This window comes from Dermacentor andersoni, chromosome 2 (assembly GCF_023375885.2).
Source record: "Dermacentor andersoni chromosome 2, qqDerAnde1_hic_scaffold, whole genome shotgun sequence".
Lineage (NCBI taxonomy): Eukaryota > Metazoa > Arthropoda > Arachnida > Ixodida > Ixodidae > Dermacentor > Dermacentor andersoni.
This window is the reverse complement of record NC_092815.1, coordinates 153,349,628-153,374,124: the sequence shown is the minus strand read 5'-3', so window position 1 is coordinate 153,374,124 and position 24,497 is coordinate 153,349,628. Positions and strand designations below refer to the sequence as shown.

General features: G+C 43.3%; 1 protein-coding gene across 1 annotated transcript in view; it reads right to left on the bottom strand.

Annotated features, from left to right (window-relative positions):
- The window catches only part of LOC126540572 (rifampicin phosphotransferase-like), a 119,050-nt gene that overhangs the window by 47,452 nt on the left and 47,101 nt on the right, over window positions 1-24,497 (bottom strand). The window contains exons 13-23 of the mRNA XM_050187411.3: window positions 21,140-21,246; window positions 20,386-20,424; window positions 19,035-19,150; window positions 18,885-18,955; window positions 18,736-18,800; window positions 16,426-16,573; window positions 11,151-11,268; window positions 10,429-10,529; window positions 8,161-8,232; window positions 6,660-6,766; window positions 4,051-4,123 (exon numbers count right to left, since the gene is read on the bottom strand). Of these exons, the coding sequence (XP_050043368.2) occupies window positions 4,051-4,123; window positions 6,660-6,766; window positions 8,161-8,232; window positions 10,429-10,529; window positions 11,151-11,268; window positions 16,426-16,573; window positions 18,736-18,800; window positions 18,885-18,955; window positions 19,035-19,150; window positions 20,386-20,424; window positions 21,140-21,246 (1,017 nt within the window). The remainder of the gene's footprint in view (window positions 1-4,050; window positions 4,124-6,659; window positions 6,767-8,160; window positions 8,233-10,428; window positions 10,530-11,150; window positions 11,269-16,425; window positions 16,574-18,735; window positions 18,801-18,884; window positions 18,956-19,034; window positions 19,151-20,385; window positions 20,425-21,139; window positions 21,247-24,497) is intronic.

Below are 24,497 nucleotides of genomic sequence, written 5' to 3'. Positions count from 1 at the left end.
AGGTCGCGGGATCGAATCCCGGCCATGACGGCCACATTTCGATGGGGGCGAAAACACCCGTGTATTTAGATTTAGGTGCACGTTAAAGAACCCAGACGTGGTCAAAATTTCCGGAGCCTCCGTACAATACGGCACGCCTCATAATCAGATCGTTGTTCTGGCCCGTAAAACGCCATAAATTAAATTCCTTTTTGCATTGGAAATTTTGCGCTGGTTAACACTGCTTGCGTTAGATCTCATATACATACATAAATAGCCAAGACTGCATGGGCGTGGGAATTTCCGTCGATGCCGTTGCACAGTTTGTAGGGCAGCGCAGGCGAAAAGCAGACGTTGAGGATTCGGCTTTCACCGACAGCGCCCCCAAGTTGAGTTTTCCTCCATTTGCCATTAGCTTCTCATTTCTGCACTTCAGTTAGAAACCACAAATAATTTATCCTATGCATTCCGTTTGTTCATTATCTGTTGTTTTAATATGGTTCGGACTAACAAATACGTGCGAGCGTTCTTACAAAATCAGGCCCCTCTGTTGCCTTTCATTTTGTCCGATACTTGACAATGGGCTATATTGTGCTTCTAGCCTACCAATTAGTCATTCTTGCAGCCTAGTAATGTAGGAGTTTTATCTCTTACGTTACATTAAGTGGTGTTTATTCTTGTAAAGCGCTCTGTATTCTTTCTACGGGACACAAATACCTCCTTAGCGTTTTATTTTCCTTTTCCATAATTTCTGATAATTTTCAGCAACTATTCATTTGCGTTTTTGAAAAGTATGTAAGTTTCAAATGTCTGTTATTCTTGGAAAGCTTGTTAAGCACCACGCTTAAAGGTGCCAAGTGATTATTCGTGTAGTTCTTTTCATGACTGTTGTGATCTTGTGTTTAAAACGATCTTACTTATGCGGGATGGTTGACTGTCTATTCAGTGCAAGCGCGTTCCTATTTATACTGAAACAAATATTCCTGCTGTAAATGTGCGCGTGTGCACTTGTCTATTCGCTATTCGATACTTACTATTCTTATTCAATTCGCATTTGAAAAAGTCGATATTCCATCATCCACCTATAATATTTACATACTGGATTATGACAGCTTAAATTTTTCATTGTCCTCAGGTTGGAAGCTTAAAAATACAGCACCATTCAAAAGAACACAAGCAACGTAGTTTTTCTGTAGCAGGAAAATGCATTTAGTCGGCATGTTATCCATAAATTGTTTGTACTTGTCGACATTCGTGATGGCAGAACTAGATACTGTGGAATGCGCTTGGCCGCATGTTGTTAACATGACAATGGCAATTACTCGAGCTTTGTACAGGTTAAATACCATATTTTTGCCCTTGATCTAGCCGAAAGCCGTCGTGAAGTACTTATTGGTCCGAAAGGCGTGAGAAACGGAAGCGATTTGTTCAGTCGCGCGTGAACAAGCTAAGCGGTTCCGATATTTACGCATTTACGCATTCGATATGGCTTATTCATCTGCTGTGTTGTGAATCTGAACAGAAAATTAATTCCGATTGGTTTTGGTAAATTAGTTCTGTGACACGTTCGCCAGGGGTCTACCAATTGAATGAATTTCGTGACACTGCTAAACCCACAGCGTTTAGACGCTGCGGGTTCACATAGGTTTTCTAATATTCAACTATATGTGCATCCAATAAGTTTTGTAAATAATAAATAAACTACAATTTTGTCACCACAATGTCAAGGCTATGGCGAGCACTGTGCTGTGAAGCAGCTATCACAATGTGATGGCTACGAATGTGAAGGCAGCCGTTGGTTCATCATGGACACGCAGCTTATGCGCCGTACAGCGAGTTTCGGCCATTTGTCTGTGGCTTTTGAATATCAAAGCACGTTCTTGAAGGCCATTTTCCAAGCACTCTTTTTAACTTATAAGTCGTTAAAATATCGGCAACTGTTCATTCAAGTCACTAAAAAAGTCACTGATTGCTAAATAGCAAACTTTACCGAAAGCAGACAAAAAATTTGGAGGACGCTTACGTTTCGCCTTTAAGAGTGCAACGCCGATAACATTCAAAGATCTCTGACTGCTTGCCACGCTTCCCGGCCACTGCAGCGTATGTAACCGTAATGTGTGTACCCTCAGCGTATACCATTCCTGGCCTGGACCGTACGGACTCGTCCATAGAATGTCAAATTTTCTGTATAACTGTACACTGTTCGCATGGTTTCATGCGCACTCATCAAGACTTCAGTTGTGACCGTTACGTTAGTTAGTCATGTTAGTTAGTCTACGTTAGTAAAAAAATTTCATTAACGAAATCAGCAAGTATCACGCACGTTTACAGCTTGGCAATTTCTGCGGGGTTTCGTGGGCCACGCAAACTCTAGAGTGGCGTTGTCCGTGTATCCACATAGGAGGCCACAGCAAGCAATCCTGCACCTGATGAATGTGGCGTCTTCCGCGACGAAAAGAAGCAGGCATTTTTAAGATTATTTGAAAGCCACTTTGAGAGCTAGCTACTGTCGCAGTAAATCAGTTGACAGCCGAAGGAACAGTTGAAATTTGCTAATTTTATAGCAACTATCCGGGAAGCTACATCACCTAATTCAGCGCTCTCCCCCACAGCACACCAGCTGGACAAGTGCCCCGTTGAAGCAAAACAACATTATTGGACAAAATATGCAATGATATGCTCAGGTTTACTGTCTTGAAGCTAGTTTTCCCTAGGCCATGTCTGCTGGATGTACGAGCCACAGAGCAGGAAGCCCCTTTTGCCGTGTTTATCGGCCCACATGAAGCTGGTGAAATGGTGAAAAAGTGAATCACCCAGGTTTGCCTGGCTAATGCACTTACGTGCGTGCATCGGGTAAACGAAAGCTTCGGAATACAAATACGGGCTATCCTGAACACTTGACTGTTACCGTGGCTGAGATTCTTCTGCGCAAGACGAAGCAAGTACGCGTGACGGATCAGGTGCATAGAAATGAAGTCTGATCGAAAGAAGGTGGCGGTCATCCCATATCTGCACACGACGCCACATCGCCTCTAGAAAAATGAGGAAAATGCAGCCGTTATATTCGTCATGCCAGCCCAAGACAAGTTGACCAAGATGTGCAACATGACATCACCGGTAAAAAGCCAAAGAACCATTGCAAAGCAAAGCACCAGCAAAAAATCGGTGGAGGTGCCGAAGGTGTCGTTTATCGAATACCGCTATCGTGTGGCAGAACGTAGGTAGGGCAGACGTAATGGTGCCTAAACGAGTGGTTAACGGAGCACAGGAGTACGTGACAAAGAAAGGACAGGGACACATGGTGTTTGTTACACTGCCGGGCTGTGGGTTTGCTCCGTATCTTGAAAACACTGCAGTATTGTCCAGACACAAAAATCGGTGCACGCGCGACATTGTAGAAGCTTCAATAATGAATAGTGATGATCATGAATGCGTCAACTCATCGTCTCTTTTGTTATCTCCAAATAAGTAAGTTTCCTTGGAGGCAGCTGGTAGCAAACGCTTAGTAACGCGCTCTTGTTGGTGCGATCAAGTAATTAGCTATGTTCTGTCTTTTCTTCTTATCTCTTTTGGTATATATATTGCTAACACCTGACATTAAAGGTTATCTAGAAATTAGCGCCGGTTCTGTTCGTGTATATGCGCGCTTTTTTGTGGATTCTGCGCTAAAACACTAATAACTATGGATCGCCAATTAGCTGAACCGGCGCTTTGCTCGCATAAGTTAAAGGCCTACTCACTCGTGTGCTTTGCTTTATCTCCTCCAGATGGCAGCAACCAAGGCATTTTTTTGTTGGATGCATTTGAGGTGAGCCCCACCCCTCCCTTACTTCGCCCCATATGTAGTAAATGGGTACAAAAAAAATTCAAATAAACTCGAACAGCCTTGTCTGACGCATGTTCTCCAGCAATGCGTTCACGCATTTGTTGTCCTACGGGAGCACGGCTTGCAAACTCTGTTTCAGTATGACAAGAAACGCCTGAGCGCCTGTATTTAAATTAAGTATTTCCATTAGAATTATCGCACGAGTTCTGCAAAGACAGTAATCAAGAACAAGCACCAAAACATACCCTGCAGTTGATGTCGAAGGCACATCGAATGAATGATATAGAGAGCGGAGATGCGGCTCCTGGCAGCACTTCACTGAAAATAAATCAGAAACCGAATATTCAAGGAAAGTTCATGAGATAGGGAAACGTGGCATTTGTTTACGTGGCCTTCTAAATGTATAGCATGTATTTTAACTGAAAAGTGATGTTTAACAGTCCGAGCGAGAGCATACAATAATCACAGTCGTAGTCATAGACAATCTTCCAAGGCTATGAGAAATATGCAACAGAAAGCAGAAAAGTTTATTGCATTGGAATTTTATTTTCAAAGGCTATTTGTCGCAATAGATCACGTGGACCTCGTGTTTAGCGTCTAGCATTTGTTCTTTAGGGCACTACGCGGGTTCACTGGGAATTAACGCGAGCAAAGTATCACATCTTAACTTGGTGGTGAAGACAGCAGAAACTGCGTGGTCTACGCTTTACATGCATTTTGAAGAGCACTTCACATGTTAAAACAAAAGTAGACAGAGGCAGGATTCACTCGTATTATGAACGACAGATACTTGATTAACTCAATATGGTATTTATGACATGGAAACGAGGTACCATAAAACAATAACAATTATTTGTTCCATGCAGAAGCAAACTTTCACATGAGTTTCATCCGTCTGTGTGACCCGTTTACATACACTAGAGCTAGGTGAGCTTCTAGAGGCAGTGAATTAGGCATTTCTGAAAGCCATTAGACTAGAGTGCCTAAATTTACTTTCGCACCAATTTTTATTAGCTCGAATTCTAGATATGGTAGTTGCGAATTTAGGGCCCTCTAACATAAAAGTATTCCAATATGTCATTTTTTTTTCAACCTCCTGACGTCAAATTTACGTAACCGCCGAGGCAAGCATCGGGCGGTTACCCGCAGCGTTGTCGGAACAGACCAATCAAACGCTCGCCTCGTTCATAGGAGGTCACTTTTGTTTGCTTGAAAAACTAATAACATGGCCTACACTGAGTGGCTTGTCTTATCTAATTCGCTCACAAGATGCGAGGAGCACGCTCAAGTGGACAGGGATTCGATGGGGCCGAGCCACTGCACTGAATATCGATAACCGTATGAGGAGGGTGGTGCCGGCGATTGGTCCGCTTTCTCTTACTTAGCTTGCGGAGGCTCGTCGACAGTCCCGGCGGCATGCAAGGGAAGCTTAAGAATGACCCTAACACGGATCCTCAGAAAAGAAGTCTTGGCAGAACGAGGTCTTAAACGGGGCGAAAGTTCTCGAAAACGTTACACGGCCACGCAAAAAGCTTTATTACACGCAAATAAACACATGGTCTCTGGCCGGGGCGAGTAGCCAGTGCCTGAACGATCGGTGGCTGCCATCTTTTATTCCTTTCGGAACAAGGACACCTGAGGCTATTCAGAAGAAAATTCAGTTTTGTTCGGCACATTAACGCATCTTTAACGCGTACGCGTTACTCTGACGTGGTAAGTTTTTGCGGTTTTGTGACGTCGCGTTAGAGGCAGGTGAAGTGGGTGCAGCCCGAAAACTTTTGACCAATAGCCGAGGGCTAATGGCAAGTAGGCGTCGAATCAGAAAAAAAAAACTATTTTTGTTTTGTTCGGTCAAATTATGTATAATCAGTGTGTACACGCCATATAAAATGGGGAGCTATCGCGGCTTTCGTGACGTCGCGTCACAGACAGGTGAAGTGGAGGTCGTCCAAAAAAGTTTTTGACCAATCGCGGTGGGCTCATTGCAGAATTGGAATAGAAAAGTTTGGAATAGTTTTACGTTATAGAGCCCTAGTTTTACGTTATAGCGCCCTTATTTACATTGAAAAGGAATGGCTAGCCCTCTGCAACGGGTAGTCATGTGTGGCTCCGCAGTACATTTTCCTTCCACTATTTGGCGAATGTAACCCGGTCTTCATATGACACGTTTATTTTTCAGTTGTTCTTTTGTCACCATGCACCCCCATAGAAAACATGATACCGTAAATCTGCCTCAGCAACGAATACGCCTGTGCGGTTGGAATGTTCGCAATAGCTGAGAAATGGAGCAGGATTAGCAGGATTTCTTCAGGCTCAACATATAACGGCACAAACCAAGCCGGTTGGATCTATCCGATCACGAATCTTTTTTGGTCCGGGCAGGACACGAGCGGATTTGAAACTGCAAGGCTAGGCTTGAGTGGGTGAGCGCGTGGCCCTTCTGGGCTCAGGCCAGGCCTCGACAAGAAAAAAATGGACCATGCCATGCTCTAGTGCATATTACTTCTGTGTTATAAAGCATTCTGCATGAGTCGCAAACCTTAATGTTTTTGTCTTCACACTCAACGACATATTCTCTATATGTAATTATTCAACACGGACATATGTATTTTACATTAGTATTTTTTTACAATAGGACTGTAGAAAATTAAAGCGACTTTTGTTGACAGGATAGGAGTTTTGTACAATAAAGTTAATTGTTTCCTTTATTTTCATTGGCAACCAAATAGATACATAAATGTAGACTAGTAAATGCTCTTAAAGTGTGCCAAAATATTGCGGCTAAATGGTCAAATTTTCCCGGAAGACTTAATTAATATGTGGCTTGAGAAAAGTTTAGATCTCGCATACTCACGATACATTTCCCTTGGTGAAACTTTCTTTCGCTGATTTCAATCCTTCGTTGAATTCGTGGAGCATCTCGCAGTCGCTCTCCCTGAGGAATGTTGTGACGGGACGGCACTGAAAGGAGCACCATGACTAAGATTAGCCCTTTATTGATGGCACACTTAAATACCCGCCCAGAGTGTTCATTTTCTATCGAATTGGGCAATATGCATCGCCATTGAGCATACTCGGCGAAAAGAAAAAAAAATATTTCGCGATGATTTTTTCAGCAGCAGGAGGAAAACACAAGACAAAAATTTGGAGAACGCTTAAGCTTCGCCTTTAATAGTGGAACGCGGTAGCATTCAAAAACCACTGACTGTTTTTCGTGCTTACCGGTAACTGCAGTTTATGTAACCGTAACGTTTACTGGCAAACGCTGGTGGCGAATGCTATGCACGACGGCAAACCTTTTGGTACAAACGCGGCTTCTAGTGTGGCTCAGTCTCCTGCTATTGTTTGGCACTTCTAATATTTCAGTCTGAAAAAAGATGACGTAAAAGATTTCCGCTGTCGGTGGTTTCTTTCTCATTACATTTGTTTGTGGGCTACCGTTCTCAACATTCCGAGGAATACCTTAGTAAAGCAAGAAAGACAAAGTATGAGCAAATTTGGTGGTAGAAAAGTGGTTGGGTATACATGGTTCAGAATTTGGTCCGAATTTTTTTTTTTTTTTTTTTTTTTTTTTTTTTTTTGTTTCCGAAGCGACATCCAACCCCGGGTTGTCCTCGACACAGGGCCCTTAACGCTAAATTATGGGGCTTTGCGAGCCAAAACCACGATCTGAATTCGAGGCACGCCGTAGTGGGGGGCTCCGGAAATTTCGACCGTATAGGGTTTTTTAACTTGTACCTAAATCAAAGTGCACGGGTGTTTTCGGATTTATCCCTCATCGAAATGCGGCCACCGTGACCGGGATTGGATCCCACGACCACGTGCTTAGACGGCCCTTAACGCTGTCGCGTTCAAAAGTGGCAGAGGCGTTCACCTCAAGCCCCTTACGGATTCGTGTGAAATTTTTACAGACAGCTCTCGTCATATGTCAACCATAGGCGTACATTTAATTTGCTTTACATGACGTGTGTGGCACCAATGTCGCCGGGGAGTGTCCATCGGTCCGTCTTCTCTCAAAGGTATTTGTATAGCGCAACAAAACAAAGGCACAGGTTTTGTTCCGCTATACAGATACCTTTTACTGGTCACCGACCAACAAGCCCATATCGGCGCCCCTGTCTTCTCTGCATGTCTTTTGAAGATATAAAGTCATGGGCCAGATTTCATTTTCGTCTTGTGTTCCTGCTCTGAACTAACGAATCACGCTTTTTTCCTGTCATTCAGTGCTAGCTGAAGTCATTCAGGCGGACGCTTCATACTCAATACCGAAATCCAATAAAGCTGAATTTTTCTGCTAAGTTGACTGCAGGCACCTAGCAGAAAGAGTTAGCAGCTTTTCTTTTTTCACTTCTTACCTGCAGCATAAAGAACATTCCATCCTTGAGTGCCCACTCAATATCTTGTGGTGTTGTGTATGTCTTTTCAATCTATACGAAGAAAAGTACAAAAGCAACACAATATTTTATGTGAGTCATTACTTCGGAATTTGCATTCGTTACAGGTGTAAGCCTTGACGGCATAATAAAGGGCGCCTATTTGTTGCCAACTTCATCTCAGTCGCCTTGAGAGATATGAGAATTTTGGAAGCAGCACGAGAATGTCAAACTAATATATGCTCAGCGAATAAGTTTCTTTTCTAGGCTTCAAACCCACACGCAACGCTCAGTCTGAGTATTTCCGGTTGTTCATTGTTCCTGTAGGCGGGTAGTTCGTGTCATGCGATTAACCTTGCCCAAATGTCTACACGAAAGAAAATTGTATGACATCCAGTGAATTTTTTCAGCAATCCCACTCATCCCAGCAATTGACACAGGAGTGTCCACTGCGCCAATGAAAGGCGTTTTAAGACTGCAGCTTCTTTTTCCTACTTCCTTTCAAGATGTTTTCTTTCGGTCATCCCTGCCCTGCGAAGGGGGCGAATAATGAACCATTCTCAATTTTCTCATCCTCTTTTTATTGAACTGACAGCGCTGCTGACAAAACTGTTCACACTTGGGCGCTGTAGGCATGCGCGGTGATCGAGATCGAAATTACTTAGCAAGAATATGTAACACTTGATGCATTTCGAGCGCTTAACGAGAAACAAGAAAACCGAGAGAAGAAAAGACAACAGCGCAGAGAGGACTTATCTTACTGCCCGAGAGATGCACTTTCAGGTCGCACGGCAACAGACGGCAGAACTTGAATCGTGGCGCATCCGTGAAGCCACTGCTCATGAAAGTGCGGCAGACATCTTTTTTCATTGCATGTAGCACAGAGGTTGTTTATAGAAAACTACTTATCATGTTGCAAATTCTACGTCGGCAAGACGCGGCGCTGCATAAACGACAGAACGATGTAGCACCATGCGCAGGTATGGGCATTCGCTGGGTCCGGTGACTTCGCAGACCACTGTCACTGGTGCCAGTGCACACCCTCAATCTACAAACGTTAAAAATTGAGTCTCCAAGCATTTAGCATACAAAAATACAAATAACACATCAATTTCAGGGTCTTTGCGGGCCAAAACCAAGCTTTGATTAAGAGGGACGCCGTAGAGGGGCACTCCACACTTACTTTGACCACCTGGGGTTCTCTAACGTGCACACAATGCATGCGCACGGGCATTTGTACATTTAGTCCCGTACGAAGTGCGGCGGGATTTGTTGCCGCCATCCCATGCTTAGCAGCGCAACCCCATATCCACAATTTCGCCACGGCAGGTAGCATGAAGAAAGGCTCTGATAGGTGTGCTAGCACTGTGTCCATCACACTATCAATCAAAGAGAGCGATTATCTGTGTGAAGACACGTCAGCCACACATCCGTGACGAGGGGCTTCACGCATGCAAGCGATTTAATTCTGCCGTCTGTTGCCGCACGACGTGCGAGTGCACCTTCCGGGCAGGGAAGTCATTTCGAGAACAGCGTCCTCCCATCGTGTTGCCGCTTCTTCTCTCGGTTTTCCTGCTTCCCTCTGAGCGCGGAAAATGCATCAAATGCCGAAATTTCAACTAACCCCGCTGTCTGTCCCAAGAATATGTCCGAGAGCACTGAATCACAGTTTTTTTTTAATTGCAAATGATAAAAAGTAGTTACAACGCCGCCGGTTTGTGTGTCATAGGTGTAACTAAAAACATACTAACGAACAAAATGATAAGATAGAATCTGAGATCGATTCCGGCCTAGGGAACCGCCAAAGATGTGGAGAAGGCCCCTTATCCTTAGCGTTTCCTGACTGAAAATAATTCTAGATGGACGCTACACGAACTTTTTAAGAATGGTTTACTCTGCGAGTGGGTGTTCTAGTGGCAAGCAGTACTCAGCGCTGTGTCTATTTCTTTCTGTCATTATACCTTATTTTGTCGCACTTCTCGTTTCGAAATTCGTGCGGTGACCTTCCAAAATTCGGCGTCTCTACCCTGCGCCGACCGCGCTCAACGCCCGCGCTTTACTGCCTGGAGAAAATTAAACTGTAATTCGGTCTACTAATTCATGTTTTAAGGGCAGCGCGAAAACCTGCGCAGGGTGGGAGAAGGACGCAGAACGACTGGGCAAAGCGCTTCGTGTCACGTGGTTACTGGCCCTTGAGGGAGCCATCAAGCGACTATTTACAGCGTCTAATCTCGGAAAGGTTGTCTTTACCTCTGCGCCAATAGCAGCCAAAATATGAACGTCTTCTTCAGAGATGCAGGCACGCTGGGCTTTTTCAGCACTCACAGAAACCGTAGCCACACCATCGCTTCCTGAAAGCAAATAAAGAATCGCATGTCGCACAATGTTTGTAACAATGATCAAACCATCTCTTATGGTCGGTTAATGTGGACACCGTAGCTTCTTTCCCAACAGCCAATTCTTCTTAGAGCACAAAGCACCGCCACAGGTCAGAGGGTCGCGTGGTCTAGTGGCATTGCACAAAGCAACAAATTATGGCACTTTGAAAGAGAATGGACCATTGTTTAGTCGGCAAACGATGTGACAGATGCAAACTTCCACGATGTTTGTAGTCGTTAGTACTGACACCCTTTTCCACAGGTTTCGTAGACAAACGGTGCCTGGCGACGCTATATGGTAAACTCTCTGCGTTCGACTGTTTCTCCGACACTATAGAAGTTTCGCTGTGTAGCGCAAAACTTTCCTCGCGCTTGGGAACTTTGGAAATTAGCATACTGAGTGGGCAACTTATTTCAGCATCAGCATTGTTCGCGCTTGTTTCGCAATAGTTTAGCGCAACAAAGGAACTCTTGTTGTTCTTGTTCAACGATCTTCGTCGAAAATAAGAGGTACGCCTTCTGTAGTCTCACTAAAATTACATATGTATTTGAGTTCTCTTCGCGAAAGATGGGAAGACAGGTCTAGACACTCACCTGACGTCGTTGTGTAGACGGACTTGTGCCCAATTTGACTTGACTCGACGGTAGGGTGCTGGGCTCCTCTCTTCTTTAGAACGAAAGTATCCGGCTCCGCAGAGGCTGAGACCACTGACTGTGCATTTGGTAGTTCAAGAGAGAGAAGGTAGGAAAATGGAGTTTTAGGAATAAAAGCTCAACGATAAAAAAACACAGTGCCCTTCCATTCTGTGAAGAAGGACGACCAGCGAAACTGTGTATGTGGGCCCCTTAATGGCGAACTGCACCTCCACCGCGGGTCGGCCTGGCATGGCACTGTCTTCAGGATCTGGCCACGTATGGGGAGTGCTTAAGAGGAAGCTTCAGCTTGGGTGATCCTATTTAAATACATGTAAAAGGAGAATTCATTTTTCTTTGCAACCACTGCACCAAATTTTGCAAAGTTTGTTGTATTTAAAAGAAACACTTTTTTATCTAGTGACTGTTCGCTTCGAATTTTTTATTTAAGTCGTCAATATTTATTAAAGATTGGCGAAATTAGCAATTTCTCAGAAAACGACACTATCAAGTTTATGACTCTATCTCTCAGCAATGAAAAATGATATCGTAATTCTGTGCATTGTATGTAATAGTACATGAAAAGCGGACAAAATTCCTATATTACACATGATCCTCAAAAAATTTAGTAATACGGGAATACAGCTTTCGCAGAACCCTAGTACACAGCGTAACAATTTCACGTGGGATATAAATTAATATATCAAATTTGTTGGCTTTGAAAGTGCTAATAGATGCCGTTTATATGACTGTGATAGCTGTTCCTAATGTATAACTATTAATTTGTAAACATCATGCTTCTATTCCTTTATTCGAACTTTCGAATTTTTCTAAATTTTTTTTTTAATATCCAGGCCCTAAATTAGAATTCCGCTCCCAACAGTCACAATAATTAAACTTCCTGTTTCAAATGAAACACATTTTTTTTTAAATCAGTCCAAGGGTTATTTAGAAAAAGAGTTTTTGCGTTTTACATGTATTTGACTAGGCCACGTTGGAGTTGGCCCTGACCTAAAGCTTCCTGTTAGCTCAGGCCCAACTCCAACATGGCCTATTCAAATACATGTAGAACGCAAAAACACTTTTTGGAAATTACCCCTTGACCGATTTTAATGAAATCCGTTGCATTTGAAACAGAAAGCTAAATTCTACTGACTGCTGTAAGCAGAATTTCGATTTAGAACCTGAATTTTGTTACAAGAATTTTAAATAATTCTAAAGTTTCAACAAAAGTCAAGCACGAATTTTAAAAATTAATAGCTCTGCATCAAGAAAAGATATTGTGGTTCTGTAAACGGAATCCATTAGGTCATTTAAAGCGGATACATTCTATTTGTCATTTTTATCTTATGTGAATTTGTTACGCTGTTTACAAGGGCTCTGCAAAAGCTGTATTTCTGTATTACAAATTTTTTTTGGAAATTGATGTGTAACATGTCAATGTTGTCCGCTTGAGATGTACTATCAGATGCCATTCACAGAATTGTGGTATCGTTTTTCACTGTAGAGTTACAGAGTTGTAAACTTAATATTTTCGTTTTCTGAAAATATTCAATTTTCGCTCATTTTTATTAAAAAATTTACGACCTAAATAATAAATTCAAGACCAACAGTCACTAGACCCTAAATCTTTCTTTAAAATTCCGCAAAGCTCGTCAAAGTTGGTGCAGTGGTTGCCGAGAAAAACGAATTCTCCTATTACATTATTTAGATACGAGCGCCCGAGATAAAGCTTCATCTTAAAGCCTGCTTCACCTCCGCAGCGGGTCGGACCGGCATTGCACTATCTTCAGGATTTTGTGTCTACACACGGACAGGATGCTCTGGGAAATAGCCCTTAACAGCTTCGCTGTAAAAGCAAGCCTTGCGCTTCACTTTTTTCGCCCATTTTCTGTCACGGCCAAATATGGCTAATCGGCAAATAAATTAGATCGTATGCCCAATGACAGCCTTCATGAGTTTATTTTTTTTTTTTCACGTACTCACTTTCCTCAGGTATCCCTGTTAAAACGTGTACATAAACATTTTAATGGGTAGCATTCTTTGGCTAGGTGCTTAAGGTAATTTTCTGCTCCTTTCGTTTCATGTGCCAAAAGAACCGTACCACCATATTGGATTAAACAGGTGAATGTCTGTGAATACACACACATCCGTACGCTTACCACCAACTACTTATGGGCGCGCGAACCTGCGAAGCTACATTTTGGCAGCAAGCATAAAAGTCATGGTTTATACATATAATTATTCAAAAACATTGTATGCTACATTATGCGAGAATCTGTCGGCGTAGTCGGCGTGACAGAAAGATGGTACCATAAATGGCCGACGGCGCAAAGTGTAAAGCCAGGTCACAAAATGCTCGGATTGCCATCAGATTTATCAGGCAGGTTCCTGTGAACAAACTAACTCAATGACTTTGAAAAGAAAATTCTGGGTTGGAATTGAGCCCGGACCTCCGGGTGAGAGTCGAGCACACTTCCCCGGCGCCACAGCGTGTTCACGGTTTATGTTGACTAAAGGTGCGCCTAGTGAATGCGTCATCGGACACGTGGCGGTGCAGCCATTGGGGAGGAGGTAGTGCCACGTCATGCAGTGTTTAAAATAAGCGAATATTAAGCATTAATGCCTAATTTAATGGTGCCGAGAAGCCTTCAAGTTACGAACTTCCTCGCGGGCAAGTGAGCCCGTTCAGACGCTGAACGTGTTTTGATTTGACCTTAGCGACGAGCAGTTTGGTCAAAGGTGAGAGCTTGCCCGGTCAGGGGACGTGTAGAAAAACAATCTCACCAAAGGGATCTATGGTGCTTTCGCATTCCCACACGTAAGCAGTCTGAAGTGTCTCCACCGAATTTTGCGTAAACTTCGTCCTTCTGCCTTGAAAATGCTTTGTAGCCTCATCATTTTAAGCAAATTACTGCCATATAAATACTTTAACACACGCACACGAAAGATGCACGAAGCCTAGCCATAAACAGTTTAGCTGTAGTAAACACCATTAAAATTGTCAGATGCCAGTGTTCGAACACACGACGTCTAGAACAGAGGCCAGATATAGAAACTATTACGCCACCCGCCGTGGTTGCTCAGTGGCTATGGTGTTGGGCTGCTGAGAACGAGGTATCGGGATCGAATCTCGGCCGCGGCGGCCGCATTTCGATGGGGGCGATCCCCAGATGGTCCAAATTTTCGGAGTCCTCAACTACGGCGTGCCTCATAATCAGGAAGTGGTTTTGGCACGTAGAACCCCATAAAAAAATGCGATGTGGCCAGTTTCCTGCCCATCACGCGATGGTTGCCGGCGAGTTCATTGTTGTCTATGAGTAGGAACAACTGGTTTCCACAGCCGAATTTTTTTATATCCTCTTAGGTTGAGATCATAGCATTATTGTAGGAAACTGGTTGAGACGGTCGTGCGTGTATAGATTTGGCCTTGCCGAGGCGCAGTTAGAACGCATCCGAGGGCTTGCGTGGGAATGAACGCGCGGAAAACGCAAATAAAAGTATTGCGTCTTCAGCAACAGGGAGAAGCTTCCCGAAAGGACGCCTTGGAAGGCCCGTGAGCGTGTCGGAGGGCAAATTATGTGAGACAAGAAAGCGCTGCAACAATTTTTCATTTATAAACGGAAGATTGGTGGTAAAAACAAGCTTAATGGGATGATCATCATAGTGTGCGTAGTATTATTGGGAGCTTTTTATTTCTTAAAATACAGCAATGTTGCTTTCAAGGGCATAGTATAGCCTTCATTAGTGATGATTACAATAATTGCTACGCCATATATGACAATTCCCCGTTGGGGAGTTTCTACCCGATTTTTTGGTTTCACTTGTGTCAGCCAAGTAACCAAGTAATCAGAATGAAAACCTTGGTCTAATCTGTAGGCACCAAGTAAAATTCGAGCTATGATAGGTTGTGAGCACAATTTCTGTAGTTCCTCCTCACAGTTGCTACCATGAAGGATCGAGCTTTCCACAGGCAAAAGAATTGATGCTGTTCATGTAGCTAGTTGTCTAGTTTAGAAAAAAAAGGTTGTTTTTGCTTCTGAACTTTACAATAGTTTCTGCATAGTTTTCTCAACTATATACTGAACTTTTTACTTTGCATTTCTTTACACTGACTTTCCGCATGTAAGAAAAAATTGCACGAACACTCCGCTAGAATAGTATAAGCAGGCATATGCATACCTCCCATTTTCAGCTGGCTCAACCCCAAATTTAACTTGGCCCACATAGAGATTTCAAGATGGCGCACCCCCAATTTAATTTTGGTCGTATCCTAAATTTCAAGTTGGCCAACCCCAAAATTTCAGTCGGGCTACACCTAAGCTTCAAGTTCACCCACCCTCAAATTACAGGTTGGCCCACCCCCAAATTTCGCTTGAACCAGCCCCAAAATTAGGTTGGGCCACTCCCATATTTAGGTTGGCCCTTTCCGAAGTTTAGGTTCGCATAAGAAGAAATTTCCATTTGGCCCACCTCCAAATTTTAGTTGGGCCACCCACAAATTTAGGTTCGCCAACACCCAGATTTCATGTTGGCCCACCCCCAAATTTAATTTGCCCCACCAAAAAATTTCAGATGGCCAACCTCCATAGTTCAAGTTGGCCCGCCTCTACTATAGGCGTCCCCATTCACTTTTATGTCGCCCTATGTATCCCTACGGGGATTCACTCTGTTCAATGTTATCTTTTTATTTCGTTTCGATTGTTCCTCATCGCCCATAAAGCTTCGAAACATATACATTTAAATTATTATAACGATTAAAGGTCTCAACTTCTGAAATGACGCATTTTTTTTAATACAAAGCATTATACTTTTCGCGTGACAAGCTGCGGTACTCGCCAAACTATGCTTGCACATTAAAAAAATATCAAATGCACACTAAAGCATTCTACGCACACTTAAAAATCTTCTATCCTTCTTTGCATTTCTGGATACACTTCATAAAGTATCTTTCATAACTAAAGTTACTACGCGGAATTTCGCATTGTACTGGCTGCAAGGTAAAAAGCATGCCTAATAACATATGGAAGAAAGAAGCGACATCCGTGCGCAGCAACTGATGCAGCATTACCCTTACTTACGCACCGCACTGTGGAGTTCTTAATCATACGGCGCGCTGCAAATCTCAAGTCACAAGTGAAAGCATTAGAGGCCGAGTAATGTGACTTTCAACAATGTATTCCCGTTGTATATCTGTAACTCGCACATACGAAAGCTCACACGCTTCACCACTTACCTCCCCGATGCCGTAATTTGCAGTCACTGTGATGTACCCTGGGTTTCCCGTGAGTGCGTCGCAGGTGAACATCACCCCGGCAGTGTCAGCATTCACGAGTTCTTGCACAACTACTGCCATCGGCACGTCCAAAGCTTGCCCATATTGTCTGCGTAAATTCCCAAGAGCACAGATATTTTCAGTTCCATCACCCTGCTTTTTCCCTGCATTCGAAGATCATCCCTATTCTACCGGCAGGCTAGATATAGAAAGAACATAGAGAAAACCACGCATACTATAGCGTTCCCAGCAAAGCACATAAAAACATGATTTCTATCCTGAATCACGTCTTATTTCTTCGGATCTGTTAATGCTGCCTTCTTCATACTCTTCTCCGTGAACATGCGAGTATGCATCAGTTCAGTGACAGCACCACAGCCTTCCAGGAGGGCCTGTTGTTGTTGTTCCCGCGCTGCTTATTTTGGTATTACGAAAGCATCATTGTCTTCATAGACTTTAACGCAAAAGGGATTATGCATGAAACGTCGGCTTACAGAACTGGTTTCCTTATTGCAGAAGTTAGGAGTGGCACTGATTCCCGGTTTTTGAATACTTAGAGCTCGTTATTCTAAATACATGCCTTAGTTTGTCGGCGAAAAGTGGCGCAAAGCGATGCCACAAGAGGGGCGCGTATAGTATTATAAACACCAAAATGGTCCCTGCTTGCTTTGTTTCTTCAAAAAAGTGAGTTTGTCACTAAGCCTCCTTTTGTTCGACTAACATCACAACTCTAGCGCATACGAACCACAGCCATAAATAAGCATCGAGACAATTTTGCTTCTCGTCTTTCTAACTCCAGCATGCACGTATATGGCTGTGCATATTTAAATTCAACCTTAATAGGTACCTAAACTGGCACTACAGCCTTCGTTTACCATCAGGAACCGGTATGAAGTATTGCAGAGGAAAAATAACCTAATCTTTATGGGCATGTTCGTGGCAAAATCTGTGCGCTTTTCTATGGTACCCCACAGAAATACTACAATTTACAATTTAGTAATACTGCTACAATTTACAACAATATAGAAATACTACCACAAATTTTCGCACCAGAATTCATCTCATAGGCAAGGCTTCTAAGCAGACACAGGCGCCCATTCACCTCTCACCTCCTAATCTTCAATGTTTCTCAGGTATAGCAAAGTTGATGCTGTTCGCGTGGCCTGATGTCAAGTTTCGATTGAAGAACGCACGTCTTTTACTTCTGAACTTTCCAATGTGTTATTCGGAGTCTTCTTAATTATCCGACTGAAATATTGACTTTTCATGAAGCTTGACTTCCTACATGTTAAAAGAAAAGGTTAGAAAATTCCCTAAAAGCAGAGACCCTTAAAAACGGAACACCTGTCTTTGCATTCATGGCTTTTCTTATCTTCTTTTTCTATTTTCTGAGTAAAGAAAGTTACAAATCAATCAAATCGAATATAGCGAGCTTAGTAAACTGTACCTCGATATGTACTGTTGTTTTGTTCACTTATAATAACGTGACTTTCAAGAACAAAGCTCTGAGCACATTTGCAAAGTGAGTCGGTTTCGGATAGGGCAGTTGCAAGTGCAGCCCGCCTTAAGAAGCAACGAGATCTCAGTTCCCTATTTCGGTATCACAAGTGTGACTAGCCTAATATTGTATTCCACTTATTTTTGTTGATATCTGACGAACTTCCTTTCACTATTACTGTACTCGCAGTACATTCTTTACGGTTATGCTTTGAGTTCCACTCTCGATATATTAAAAAATCCGGCGAAAGAAACGAAGCGTTGTAAGCTAAAAGGCTGGAATTATTTATGATTCTCACTACGTACCTAATTATCGTCATCGCGAATCGTTACGAACCGGAAATTCTGCCCAACGATCTCTATAATCTTTAAGTAAGCATCCGTAGCATTATCTATAACTATTATATGGACGCTTCTATCAAATCGTCTATTAGACGGATTCGTATTGCCTCGCAGATGCAAATACCCCAGAACTACCTCCGCTGAATTGACTTTCATGTTTCAGGTGCGTTGTTTAGCCGCCATTGTCTGCCTGTCGGGGCAAAGGTATTCGCGCAGTGTGCTACGCAACAGGTCTGGCACTTCGCAGCTGCTTGAATATGAGAAGTGGAAGCTAGGCGTAGGATTCACGTGCGAGGTAATGGCTAATTATTGCACCAAGGTTCCTATTCTGCTAGGGGGAACTAATCGGGAATAAACTGTTTGATGTCACCGAAATAACGGGCAACGGTAAATCACGCGTATTGTTTCCACGGCCACTGAGTGCAAACTTACCTTTTATAGTTCACGTTTGTGAAGCTGAACTGTGATGCCCAGCATTTCACCACAGCGCTGACGACCTTAAATAAAGAAAACGTATTCGACGTACCTTAGGCAACCGCTAACCAGAATGACGGGTGTGCAAAACACGTGAATTCGCTTACGTTGTCTTGACCCCGAACCCCAAGGAGTGTGGTCATTTGGCCAGCGGCTGACATGTCTTCAGAGTCTTCACCTACACACACACAAACCGACATGTCATTGGTTGCACACCATGAAAATGTCTTCATTTTATCGCAAATTCAATGGCTCACCTAAAGCTGACGATCTCACAGCAAACAATGTGTCTTTATCAAACTTGGACAAGTGCTGAGAAATTGCTTCTTGAACATCCGCAGGCATATTTAGTCTCTCGAGAGCACCTACCATGCTGCAAGCAATGAACGGAAAACTTAAACGCAAATGTCGCCGCAGTAAAGCTTAAAACATGAATGCATCACTGAAAGGAATTTGGCGTTTGTATCAACAAAGGCTAGAACATTCCGCTACTGATATCAGGCGCCTGTACTATTACCATGCCTAGCTTGAAAACATACCACTGCTTCGGACACTTAGGCCTGTTCTGAAACTCGTAAGAATGAATAACACGACAAAACCAGTAGTGATAAAATCGTGGAGCAAGGTGTTCCGCAAATAATTATATGTTAACAGTAAATATATGGCGAAAAACAAGAAGGACAACCAAACTTAACGAAACTACGCTCAACAACTAAACCAGCCAATAAATACGCTAGAATTGTGGAAAATGAGTGTTCGACGAAGCTCTGCGACCAATCCAAAGTGAACCCTCCAAACTGCACGATCCTTGGCAGGTCCTCCGTGCGGGGATGGACAATCGAAAGCAAGCAACGAAAGCGCAGAACCTTGCACCTGACTGCTATGTCAGAAAACGGGCTCTCTTAGAGAATGAGTGCCTTTTTGGTTTCGGAAAATGCGCCCAATTATTCGAAACGCAACCGAGAAGACGTTACCCGTAAATCAATAAGGTGGTGACTACAGATATTACGAATAAAACCTCTATTTAAAGAACGTTAAACATTTGTCGATTCATATGGTTGGTGCATGGCTCTTGTTCGTCCCCTTAAGTTAGCAAACAGTTCCGTGTATGAGAATATGAGTTCTGCGCATCACCACGCTCCCAGCTTTGGTCATTATACAAAACGTGCAGGCTTTTCTCTCAATTTATTATTATTCTTTCTTGTTCATTCATGCACATAATACCGCGCTATGTCTATAAAATATTAAGAAATTTGATAATAGTCTGGACTGCCTGGCACAATTTCTATCATGGCGTCAGCCAAGACCATGAGCGTAAAATTCCGGAATTCGCTGTACGCTACGTTTACGTTATGGGTTAAAATATGTTATAAAAACAAAAAAAAATAAACGCACAACAAAATTGTTTGTTTATCCCAATGTGCAAGTGGGTTGTCCAAGGGCAGTACCAAGAGAGGTTACGCATTATTCTTTAATTTTGTTGCCACTTTAGTTGATTCCTCAATTATCATTGCGATGTGGCTTCTGTTTGTCTTTTGGAAAAGATTTCATACAGGTACCTAAGTGCTACCAATTCCCAATATACCCTTGTCGATACGCTGTACATACCTGGAGCAGATTCCTTTCAGCGCTGTCTGCCAGTCGTCCCTGTAAACGAGATAAAAAGTTCAGAAGCAGCTACCAAACCTTCAACTACACTCACGTAGAAGTACTGAAATATTTTAACCATCTCTCACGTGCATTCTATTAAACCAGTAACGTTTCGTTTTCATTGTGTGAACAAGAACCTAAGGATCATGTACCCAAAACTATCCGTGAAAAGAAATGTTTGGCAATACTTCCCCTGGCAGCGACGCTGAGAAGGTGACTAGTGAATCGTCGTGATTTTCAGAAGTACGGGCGGAGTCTCTGTTACTGAATGCGCGAGTATTATAAATGCAATGTACACTAGAGCGTTGTCGAATCAATATTTGTTTTTGGCGCAATACTTTCAAAGCTGCCAAAAAACCAGCGCTAGAAGACGGCACAGCGTATTCCAGCCCTCCTTTGTGTGATCATGAATCAAATTAGCCGGTCAGTCAATTCTTGTGACATTCAGAATACTTGCGCTCGTTAACTAATGGAGGCTGTGCTTTCTTTGAAAAATGGCTCGTGAAAGTGAAAACGCACAATTCTTGAGGTATATGTCGGGGAAGCCAAGCTCGCAGTTCATTCACATGACGACGACGCCTTTGTGTCGTTATGGCAACATTAAGATCTTCAACATTTGTTCTGTTCCAAAAGTGTTCGTCGTTCTTAATTTTCTTTACGTTTCTTCAAACGCTTTCCTCAGTAAATTAAAGGAGGCAGAACACGAACTCACCTGGTCATTGCGGTCTCCATTGCCCGCATCAACTCCTGAAAGTGTTCACTCGAAGAAAAGACCTTGTAGGACTCGGTTGTGACGATAAATCCGCGAGGAACTGCAAACTAACCAGATAGGAACACAGTTGGGACGACGTTCCACGCATGCTAATATTCTCGGCTTGAGAAGGTTTTTGAAACGAAACCACAGAGGCACCGGAACAGAAAATATCTTATCGTGTTATAAACAGTTTGCGCCTCGACATCGTCGTATCACTATTCATTATCGTTCTTATTATTAGCTGTGAACGATGGAAAAATTCGTTGCTGAACGGGCTGGCAATTTCACACCCTCAAGCATGAAAATACCGTTAATGGAAACGAGGTAACCGTATAAGGAAACGCTACAAAAAGAAGGCCCTGAATAACAAACGAAAAAAAAATGCAAGGAACAGGACATAACGGTACAGACACAGAAGCATGAAGCACCACAGGAGCATGCGCACAAACAAAATGAGAACAGCAATAACGATTCACAAAAAATTCCGCGGGTATCTTATATGTATATATATATATATATACGAGAAGAAAGGAGGTTAACAGAAGGGCCCGATTTTTCTTAGTCCTATCACAAGAACCCAATCAACACTGATACCAAAAAGAACATAGGGGAATTTACTTGTGCCTAATAAAAGAAACGATAAACTAACGAAAATGAAAGTAGATGAACAAACAACTTGCCGCAAGTGGGGAACGATCCCACAACTCATGCCACCCTCCCAGGGTTCTAGAAGAGATAAACATAAATAGCCAAGAAAGTGGATGGAAAAACGGAGCCGCGGTTGCGTAGTGCGAAGACCAATTCGTGTCCCACCTGCGGCCACTTGTTTTTCTTTCACTTTCGTTTCCGTTAACTTGTCATTTCCTCAATTAGATTACCAACTACAAATAATTTCTCCTGTGGTGTGGTTGGTGTCATTGTTTGTTGGCTTGTTATGATGTGACCAATGAAAATTGATCCCCTCGGTTTCCTTTCTTCTGGATCATATATACATGTTCAAATCCTATTGTTGGGTTACTTGGTGCATTATTGTCCATCGTGTTCTCTTGCACCGCTTGCTGCTATAAGCTGTTTTAATACCGCGCCAAATGTAGACACCACCAAAATTATGCAATTTATATCTTCCTGAGAAAGCATGTATTGAACACTGAACATTCTTTTTTTTTTTTTTTGCCAACGTTCCCCTCGACTTTATTGATCAAAGTGTGTCGCTCTGGAGTTGGAGGTCCAGATGAAATAAAAGGTCGTTTGCCCTTCCAAATTGCTTCGCCCGTTGATGATTCGAGGGCGGACGTGCGCGGTTTACTGTGATCGTGCACGTAGCGTATTGCTGAGATGGTTACTGAACGTTTCTTTTTTGCTGCACTCGGACCAGTGTTTCAGTATGATTTCACAGCAACAACATTGCCGCTGGGTGTATTAGGTGATTTATACCCAACGGACAAGTGCAGACATTGCAACTCTAGAGCCACCCTGGAGCATATCCTATGGGAATGTACGGCTGTAATGCAGGGTAACGGTAATGCAGCCTCAAATAGCGACAGCCTCCGCACGTGCTGGGAGTCTGCGTTGCTCAGCTCCGACCTGCAGCACCAACTCTGGGCCGTCCTGCGAGACGAGGAAGCCGCCAAGGGCCAACAACCCTTGGCCGAAACCTAGGTGGGGTCCAGGCCCACCCCACCAAATCGCAGGGCACTGAATAAAGTTATTTGAATGAATGAATGAACGTTGCCGCTCTAAGAAGCCGTTTAATGGGCGTGACATCTTTAGAACATATGCCGAAATTTTCCCCCAAATTTGGTGATTCGCCATTATGATTCCAAATACAGCTAGAAAGCGTGTCGCAACGCTACCACTTCCGTTACGCGTAACACGTACCAATAAGGGTATGCGAATGATCATTGCTTTAGTTTTATCGCAATGACGCGTAGGAGCACAGCAAGCCCCTTGATTAGACATGACATCATGTTTTGTTTAAGCAGAGGCGCTATAACGTAAAACTATTCCAAGCTTTTCTATTCCATTTCTGCAATCGGCCCTCCGCGATTGATCAAAATCTTTTTTGGACCACCCCCACTTCACCCGTCTATCACGCGACGTCACGAAAACGCGATAGCTCCCCATCTGAAATGGCGTGTACACACTGATTATGCATGATTTGACCGAAAAATGGAAAATAGTTATTTCTGATTCGACCCCTTTTCGCTATTAGCACTTGGCTATTGGTCAAAAGTTTTCGGTCTGCACCCACTTCACCTGCCTCTCACGCGACGTCACAAAACCGCAAAAACTCGCTGCGTCAAAGTGACGTGTACGCGTTAAAGATGCATTAATATGGCGAACAAAACTGAATTTCCTTCTGAATAGCCTCAGGTTGCCTTGTTCCGAAAGGAATAAAAGATGGCTGCCACCGATTGTTCAGGCACTGGCTACTCGCTCCTGCCGGAGAGCATGGGTTTACTTGCGTACAATAACTCTTTGTGCGTGGCCGTTTAACGTTTTCGAGCACTTTCGGCCCGTTTACGACCTCGCTCTGCCAACTCTTCTTTCCTGAGGATCCATTTTAGCGGCATTCCTAGCCTTCCGTTGCATGCCGCCGCGATTTTCAACCAGCCAACTCAAGTTAAGTAAGGGAGAGCGGACCAATCGCAGACGCAGGAACCACCCTCTTCATCCGGTTATCGATTTTCAGTGCAGTGGCTCGGCCCCATCGAATCCCTCTCCACTTGAGCGTGCTCCTCGCCACTTGTGAGCCAATGAGATAAGACAAGCCGCTCAGTGAAGGCAATGTTATTCATTTTTTCAAACAAGCAAAAGAGACCTCCTATGAACGAGGAGAGCGTATGATTGGTCTGTTCAGACAACCCTGCGGATGACTACCCGATGCTTGCGTCGGCGGTTACGCAAACATGACGTCAGAAGACTGGAATAAAAATATATTGGAATAGTTTTACAGTATAGGGCCCCAAATCAATTTTTTGCATCGCTGCGTATATATTGTGTCACAAGAAAACTGAAACACTAAATTCTCAACCAGAGTATCACGGTCTTGGTCGCATTATTTACGGCGAGGAAAGCAAAGTGTACGCAAACGTGTTCTTGCTCTAGCACTTGCACGTAACCTGCTATACCCATAACATAGCATTGCAATGCAATAACATACTCGCGTTGTAATGCATCGACAGGTGTGCACGTGCGTCACGAAGGACCTTGCACACCGTCATTTGCCAAAATGAAGTGTCTATACCCGGTATCTCCTTTGCAATTTCGTGAAGCATAATGCTGTAAATAAATGCTTGACCAATGGTGGGATCTA